General features: G+C 49.1%; 1 protein-coding gene across 1 annotated transcript in view; it reads left to right on the top strand.

Annotated features, from left to right (window-relative positions):
* PIK3AP1 (phosphoinositide-3-kinase adaptor protein 1) overlaps window positions 1-9,127 on the top strand; it is a 108,375-nt gene that overhangs the window by 81,494 nt on the left and 17,754 nt on the right. Inside the window, exons 10-12 of the mRNA XM_007456191.1 lie at window positions 883-948; window positions 2,779-2,984; window positions 5,793-5,865. Coding sequence (XP_007456253.1) covers window positions 883-948; window positions 2,779-2,984; window positions 5,793-5,865 — 345 coding nt within the window. The remainder of the gene's footprint in view (window positions 1-882; window positions 949-2,778; window positions 2,985-5,792; window positions 5,866-9,127) is intronic.

The following is a 9,127-nucleotide window of genomic DNA, read 5'->3' as shown; positions in this document are numbered from 1 at the left end:
CTACAAGTCTTTTCTTTTTTTTAAATAAATTTATTTATTTATATATTTTTTATTTTTGCCTGTGTTGGGTCCTCGCCGCTGCGCACGAGCCCCCTCTAGCTGCGGTGAGCAGGAGCCCCTCCTCATCGCGGTGTGCGGGCCTCTCATTGTGGTGGCCTCTCCTGCCGCGGAGCACGAGCCCTAGGCACGCGCGGGCCTCAGCAGTTGTGGCATGCAAGCTCAGCAGTTGTGGCTTGCAGGCTCAATAGTCATGGCGCACGGGCCCAGCTGCTCCGCGGCATGTGGGCTCCCCCCAGACCAGGGCTCGAACCCATGTCCCCTGCATTGGCAGGTGGACTCCCAACCACTGAGCCACCAGGGAAGTCCCCCCTACAAGTCTTTATGTGTCTCTTGTGCATGACTGACTTCATCTAATTCCCTTGGAGTCTTGCACATATTTTACCGGTTCCACTGCTCTGAGTTCTGTCTTATGGCACTTGTTGACATGTGAAGTGGCACTTCCTTTTATTCTCAAACTTCAAGGTGTTCCACGGCTTGCTTCAGTATTCAAGGATCCGGAAAAGGGTAATCTTGTTCACCTTACCGTTTTCTTTAATGATCTCGTAAATGCTGATCATGTCCTCTGACTGGCTCTGTCTTTCTGGTTTGAGACCTTGTTGGTTTGGTCTGTCTTCATTTCATAATCCCTATAGCTTCTGCTCATTGGTTGCCTCCTCAAGTTTTGGTTTATAGAACTGCATACAGTGGTACAAGTTGTGATCCATTATTATTATTTTTTTGTACAAGATTTTGGTAATTTTTCTGGTAAATGTATAAAATATTATAAAGCCTTTTAGAAAGAGATCTTATTTGGCTTTACTTAGAATACTCTTTATCTCATAGTTTTTGCGGAAAAAAGTCAAGAGCGGCCTGAGAATTTCTACGTTACCTCAGAGAGCATCAGGAAAGGTAAGCAGATGTCCTCAGCTTCCTTTTGTATGACCTGAACTTCTGGGTGGTGGAAGTGTTCATGTTTCAGTGATTTCCAGGTGTAACAGCTCCTTACCCTTGAAAAACACAGAGGTCCAAGAGGTACCTGAAGTGGAGCTGTACTGATGGTAAAGGGAGAGGAGAAGAGATTGGGGTGCCTTAGAACACTGTACAAATTGATCATACCAACGACATTAATACCCTAGAAAGTGTCTGTAACAGCACACTAAAGTACAATCTAAACATTGAGACTGATACCAACAGGATGAAAGTGGGCAGCCCAGCACCCAATCTTTACCTGGTGATGCAGCCCTACCGTGCTATTTACCTACCCTAAATGTATTAACTAAACTATACTTTAATTCAACTTTTATTTGAGGCATTTTGCTTGCCACTGGGTGACATTTTTCTTTTTTTTCCAAAGACCTTTTAAGGAAGTTTGAAGAGATAAGTTGAATTTCCTTGTGCTAAACAGAGGCATTCAGTATTATCCCATTGATGATTCTTCTGGAAAGGAACTATGACACCATCTAAGTGTTTGAAAGCTTCCCTAAGGGCTTTGGTGGTAGGAGATTGGAACTGATTGGCTTTTGCATTTTTTTTTTTGTCCCCACACTCCATCTCCCAACACAATTAAAGACAGCCTGGAAGAGGGCAAACCTGGGAGAAAGTTATGTGAGTGTGTGTAGACAGATGAGTAAATGGTTGGTAAGAATGACACATTAGCTTCTTTGAAGCTTTTTCAATACCCAGTGGTGAAGTCATCTCTCTTTTTCCTTCATACCGTCTCCCTGAATCACAATGCTCACATGGGGTCCTGCTGGAGAAATTTAGAATCAAAGATGGCCCTACAGGAAATGAGCAGTGAAATGTCAAGTCATTTTCATATGCTCCAGTGGCCCCATCACCTCTTAAGGAGCTCTTTCTTTCCATAGAACTTAGTGGAGTCACAGAGCCTAGAGAGAGAGGAGTTGGCTTCATACTTCCCTAGAGTATCCAAAGCAGAGAACTGTATGTTTTTAATACGGGGGAGAGGTTGGCACACGAACAACCCAAGGAGAGTCAGCTGGGACCCAGAACCTAATTTTTACCTGGTGATATTGGACTGGGTCATGATTCTATTAGCACTCCAGTCTCCTCAGGCAGTTCATACCCATCGGTCCACAATCACTGTGCCCCATGCTGCTTGGAGGCAGGGGGGACGGGGAGGGCTGGAAGTGGTGCTGGGAGAAGCAGCCTGGTTAGACTTGCCTGTATATTCTCTTCTGGAGTGGATTTTAGCCTAAATCAGTGCTTCTCAATTGGGGGTGATTTCTCCTCCACTCCCCACCCCGCAACCGGCCAGAGGACATTTGGCAATGTCTGGGACATTTTTTGTTGTCACAACTGAGGAAGGGGATGCTGTTGCCATCGAGTGGGCAGAAGCCAGGGATGAGGCTAAACATCCTACAGTGTACAAGACAGCTACACAGCACCAACAAAGAATTATCTAGTTTAAAATGTCGATAGTGCCAAGGTTGAGAAAGGCTGATCTAAAGGCTTCTCAGTAATTGACGGTGACTCACTCTGTGGATGCCTTACTTCCTAAAATGGTGTGGCCTTGTCTACTTTAGTGTAACAGGATTTGAAATTATTAGCTGCTTCCCTCTCTCTGATTCCATGTCATATCTCCCTTTTCTTGGTTCCACATGTAACTGTTCTTTTGAGACACATCCTCTTGAGCCCATGGCCAGCCTCATTAACCCCACTCATCCGGTCAGCTCTCCCCAGCGGCGCCGCTGTCAAGCTGAGTTTCTCCATCCTTTCCAGAGCCACCTGTCAGACCCTGGAGGGACAGGCCTCAGTCAAGCATGTATGACCCATTTGCTGGGATGAAAACTCCAGGCCAGCGGCAGCTTATTACCCTCCAGGAGCAGGTGAAGCTGGGCATCGTCAACGTGGATGAGGCCGTGCTCCACTTCAAAGAGTGGCAGCTCAACCAGAAGAAGCGGTCTGAGTCCTTTCGTTTCCAGCAGGTAACTGGCTCCAGATGGACTTTGTTTTATGTCTGTTTCTCTGCTGGACAGTGGAGGAGGGCTGGGTCCTTGGCTGTCTTGTGTATTGCTGTAACTGCACACATGTGACTGGGCCTGAGAACATTTGTTTGGGTGTCACGGTGAGTCAGTGTGTATGTGTATTTGTCACCTGTTGTCTGTAACCACATGGCTCCCTGGCTGAGAGCTGGATGGCTTTTCTTGTTGTCGTGAGGCTAGAGATCCGGAACCAAGACTCAACTGCAACGCCCAGTTCTGCGCCTGCCTCTTCCCTCTGTGTGTGGCCCTGTACTTTTGCTTTCTACCGTTTTTCTCAGAGGCCTTCTCTCTACTCCTACTGCCAACACTCCCACAGAACTATCATACTTTAGAACTCAGAACTTGGACAGCTCTCAAGAATTATGATTAGGTGAACAAAACAAGTCTCAGACGTAAAACCACTCAAGTTAAAACACATTCACATGCATACCCACCCCCCCACACACACAGATGTACACACACACACAGACATACACACAAAAACTGTAGGCATGTATGCAAATGCAAAGGCAAAAATCTGGGAATGGCTAGCCCACACCCATCCGAATGGCTACCACTCAAGAGGAGACTGGGATTGGAGGGCTGGGCTATCAGGAGACTCTTGCTATTAGCATGAGGGTATGTAACTCCACACAGTGAGAAGTGGGGACATGAGTCCTAAAGCTGCATTTGTCCATCTCTGACAACAATCTGAGGCACTGTGCTAAGCGTTGAGTGGACCTAATCTCTTCTACCCCTCACAGCCCGTGTTGAAATAAGTGTCATTGCTCCCATTTTACAGAAAAGTGAGGCTCAGAGAAGTGAGGAGGCAGAGTCAGGATTCAAACGAGCCCTTTCTCACTCCGGAGCCTGTGCTCCCTGCACTACACCTTCTGCCTTCTGAGTGTCCCCTTAAACAGGGTCACCTGCTCTCCCAGCCTGCCCCCTTCCCTTTGGGGGTCTGGATGCAGGAACCCAGGGCCCTTGTCATCCAGGAGACCCAGGGAGGCTGCAGGGCTGCGGGTAACAGGCTGGTCCTGGCCAAACACTGCTTTTCTTTCTCCTTGCCAAGTTGGTGCTGCGTGGCACAGTAGTTAGGAGAAGCCAGGGACCCAAAACCAGGCAGCCTGAGTTCAGCCTTATTCTGCCTCTTCGGGCTGGATGACCTTGGCCTCTCTGTACCTCCACTCTCCCATCTCTGAAATGTGAAGGGAGAGGACTAGACGATGTAAACCTTGTTAAGCCTTCAGCATGAGCTGACACATAGTAAATGCTGAGAGTACTCCATGCTCTGACAGCCTCCTGGTGCTTCCAGAGCACCCTCCATCCAAGGACTGGAGGGTGTGAAGACTATTCCTGGGGCTGCCCCACCGTGCTTTTCCTCCACGCCTCTGTCTTCTTCACTTCCCCTCCCGTGAGCAGGCACCACCCAGGTTCCCTTCAGCTCCTTCTCCGTGCAGGTGACTCTTGAGTCTGTGTCTCTGGTAACACCTTTCCAGCCACCAGCTGAACATGTCCCCTGAAGTGCCCTAGACCTGCAGCACACCCAACAGCAAACCGTCCCTCGAGGCTGCTGCCCTTTCCTGACGCCCTGTGTCTGTTCACTGCACTGTTATCTCCCAGACGCTGAAGTTCAGGCATCAGCCTCCCTTGGGCTCTTCCACACTCCCCCGCATCCAGCCAGCTGTGTGTCTCGCTTGGTCTTGCTCCATCACGTTCTTCCTCTTGCCTCTGCCCCTTTCTTTGCATTCCCTCTGCCACATCCCCGTGCTGGCCTGTATCGCCTACCTCTGCCCTATCACATTGTCTCCTGGTGGGTCTCCTTGCCTCCATCTCCTTCCACCTCCTCTCTGCCAGACCTTAAAGCTATGGCCAGCCCACAACTTCCCATGTTTCCCTGCTGCTTCCTGGACCAAGCTCAGTCTCTCAGCTGCAGTCACAACCCAACCAACCTTTCAGTCCTGCCTCCGTGGCTCCCTCATGGGAACCTTCTGCTCCAACCAGATGGTCTGGATGTTGGTCCCTGGGGCATTTCCCTAGAATGCTCAGACACTTAACTTCAAGCTGATTGTTATTTATTGACTAAAATAGCAACAAATCTTGACCCTCACATGTCTGTTCAACATTTATTGAATGACTGCGATAGACCAGACTGCAGGATTACAGAAAGGTCCGAGACCTGGTCTCTTGCCCTTCAAGAGCTCACAGTACCTCTGAAGAGACCACAGGCGCGCATGCGTGTACACACTCACACACACACACACAGGGTAAGGCAGTGTAGCCCAGTGGCAGATGGCATGGGCAGCAGTAAGGACTGGAGCAATATGGGAGGGGGCGCTTAGAAGGTGGGTCTTGACCCAGGCTTGGAACGAAGTCATGGAATCCATGTCCCTCAGGGTCAGGGGAATGTGTGAGAACACAGTCTCAGAGGTAGGAATGTAGGTGGAGAGCTTGTAAGCAAGTAGAAGACAGGCTTTTCTAAGGGGCGTGCAAAGTGGGTGGTGGGTTATAAGTCTGAGAAGGAGCTGAGAACCAGAGAGGAGGGGAAATACTTTGCTGTGGACAAGATGTCTTCTCTTCAGGCACAACTTCTAAGAGGGCTGGGATTTCTCTGGGAGCCGATTGCAAATGCACTCCAGCCTCGTCTGCACGTTGGAAATGTTATTGCAATGTGATATATCTTGCAAATGTCATAAAATCAGAAAGAAACTCTAATGCCCAGAGGGTATAATTCTGGTGTATATTTTTAAAATAAACTAAATTTTTTTCCAGGAAAATCTTAAACGGCTAAGAGATAGCATCACCCGAAGACAGAGAGAGAAGCAAAAATCAGGAAAGCAGACAGGTATATGGCTTCCTGGGGGCGCTGCATGCTGGGAGACTTTGCTGTGGTCTGTTGTCCTTGACTCTCCTTTGTGCTGGGGCCTGAGTGGGCAGAATGCTTGCCCAGCACTTGTCACCTGGCTATAGATCTGGATCCCCCACTAGGCTGTGAGGTCTTTTGGGGCAACGGCTTTGTCTTGTTAATTCTATAAACCTAGTACCTGGCACATAAGGCATGTCAGCAAATGAATGAAAGGAAGGCTTGAACTCTGCATCCCTCCTCCCATGAAAGAGGATGATAATGCTTTGTACCCAGGCACCTGACTCTCCCTTGGCATTTAGGAAGACACTTTTTTCTGAGCAGAGAAAAGAGAAAATCCCATTCACATAGTGTTTGTTTCTGATTCAAGCAGGGCACTGCGTCATCAGTGTCCACACCAAACACTGCTTTGGAAGTCCCGGTCTCAGGTGCAGCAGGGCTCCTGCCGTGTGTGGTGGGGGCCCAATAGCAGGGCCATGGATTCCAGTTGTGCTCACTGAGGAGCAGGCCCCTCTGTTCCCCCTGACCCTCCCTCCCCCAGGTGCTACCCATGTGGCACCACCACCCCTGAGCAAGGAATGGGCATTTGCCTGCACTGCATATCCTCGCTGAGAGCGTCTGGCATGGTGGGTCTCTGTTATTTACACTGGCCAGCCTTATATCAAGAAAAGCTGGCAAGGAAAGACTTTCAGAGCATTCAGATCTTGAATGGTGCTCCATTATGTAAAGAACTATGCTGGTGCATAACTTCTATAGCTTGTCTCCAGCTGCCATCAACGGCCCGACTTCCCATGAACCTGGTCAGTCTGGTAATACCCTGGTCTTCAAACAGGACCTCTTCCTGCCACAGGCCCCTTGCTCATGCCTCTCCCTCCTCACCTGTATGAAACTGCCGGCGCTGAGAGACCCAGCCCTGACAGCCCCTTGTCAATGAAGCCTTCCTGGATCACTCCTGGCCATTGTACTGCTTCTTCATTTGAGCATCTATAGAGCCTAGTATCCCTTCCGTCCACCTGGCACTTCTTTTCTGTTGCCTCTGGTTGTTATTACTTCATTCCTTCAAACGATCAGCAATTCCCAGAAGTTCTGCCTCCAAAGTACATGTTATCATTTCTGACGACCTTCCATGCCACAGCCACATCCAGGCCACCACCATCTCTCCCTGGATGAATGCAGAAGCCTCTTCAATTGTCCCCCTGTGTCCATTCTTATTCCTCTACAGTTAATCCTACAAACTGTAGTCAACAACCTTTCAAAAATAAAAATCAGACGATGTCACTCTCTTGCTCAAAACCCTTGGGGGCTCTTGTCCCAAGAGTAAAATCACACTCTTCATTGTGACCTACAAGGCCCTGCATGATGTGATGCCTGAGCGCATCCTCCACTTTCCCCCACACCCTGTGTTCCAGTTGCAATGGACTGCTTTTTGTTGCTCTGTCATGCCAAGGGCATTCTGCCCAGGGCCTTTGCACTTGCTGTGCCCACTCCACTTCTTTCCCCACATCCTTACCCACTGGCTCTTTTTCATCCTTCAGAGTTAGGCCATTCTCTCCAGAGCAGCCCTCCACGACTCACCTCCTCTGCCATTGCTCACCCTCTTCTCACAAGTCACAGACTGGAATTATGCTTCTATTCTCATGGTTATTTTCCACACCCCTTCTCCCCCCAAACCTGCCACCACCACCTGCATAAGCTCTGCAAGGACAAGAACTTGTCTGTTTTGTGCTCTGCTGAATCCCCAGCATGTAGCACAGTACTTTGGTGGAACTCAAGAAATCTCTGTTGGAATGGTTGGTTTGAATGAAATGTTTGGTGACACCATTCATTCATTCCACAGATACTTCCTGAGCACCAGGCACCCAGCCAAATACAAATCTTACACCTGTAAGATGCAATCTTCACCATCTGGTAGTTCATGAGTTAGTCTTTTATTTGTGTAGGTCTGGTTTTCCCAACTACAGCCTGTCCCACGATGCCTAGCACAGTGTTTTGCAAGCAATACAGCCTAGTGAATATTATTGATTTTGACTTTTTGGAAGAAGAAGAGGGGTAAAGAGGATACAACCGTGGCAGGAAGTCAGAGGGGTCATCCTCAGACTCCTGCCTGGGTGACTGAGTTTTAAACGTATGCGGCCACTACCCACCCTCATACTTGTCTGCCTCCTATTTGAGAGGAGGAAAGAGGAGAGAAGGGAGAAAATCTGTTTCAAGAGCTGCATTCATCCTAGGGTCAGACAATAGGGTTCTAGGTGGTAGAGGGCTGAGGTGCTTTTTAAAAGTAGAGCACATGAACCCAGAGGTCAACAGAAGCCTTGATTGAATGAAACATTTCAAGCTTTTAAATATAGGTAGTATCAAGAAAATTGCGATTTGGTGGGGCATGTGGTGTTTGAAGTCCAGTGAGTCGTAGTGGTGGAGTCATGTGTGCTCAGCAGCCTGGGCTCCAGAACTGAGCTACTGGTGTCATCACACATGTACCACCCACCCAGGCTCCACCTGGGCCCACTGGAGAGATGGAAGCAAGACAGACATGCATGCCGAGGAGTAGAGGGTTGCAGGCATGGGCCCTGGGGCCAGCAGGGTTGAGGTCAAGTTCCTGCTCGCTGTTCACCCCTAACTTGCTGGGAACCATGGGCAAGATACTTCACCTGGCTGAGCCTCAGTCCTCATCTGCAAAATGGCACAAATAAAAGTGCCCATCCAGGAGAGCCGCTCTGAAGGTTCAGTGAGTTAGGGCATAACTGGGGTCAGGCACAGTGCCCAGCACATGGAGGCACTCTAAAAACCACCCACACATCAGCTGGCATCCTCTTAGCCAGGGCTTCCCAGGGAGAGTGCGCTGAGCTGGGACTCACCATCCAGGGGCCAGGCCTGGAATCGTGGCTTTTGACACGTGGCTTTTGACACATTTTACAAAGTTCACTCAAGGCTAATCAGGCTCCGAATAAGTGATACCCACCAGTGGCTCTAGTCTAGATTAGAATGGTCAATTAGAATGGTCATGTCCTTTTCCAAAGGAACATGGTTTAGATGCCCTACCTTCCCTGCTACCCTACTCTTCAAGAAGCAGACCCCTGACCAGGATTTGGGGGTGGTGGTGGTGAAGGGTTAAGTATTTTTACTTTTTACATAAAGGGTTTTAATTAATGTCATAACTATTAAAAGATTAAACTGGGCTTCCCTGGTGGCACAGTGGTTGAGAGTCTGCCTGCCGATGCAGGGGACGCGGGTTCGTGCCCCGGTC

This window comes from Lipotes vexillifer, unplaced genomic scaffold, assembly GCF_000442215.2.
Source record: "Lipotes vexillifer unplaced genomic scaffold, Lipotes_vexillifer_v1.1 scaffold184, whole genome shotgun sequence".
Lineage (NCBI taxonomy): Eukaryota > Metazoa > Chordata > Mammalia > Artiodactyla > Lipotidae > Lipotes > Lipotes vexillifer.
This window is presented reverse-complemented; position numbering and strand designations above follow the sequence as displayed.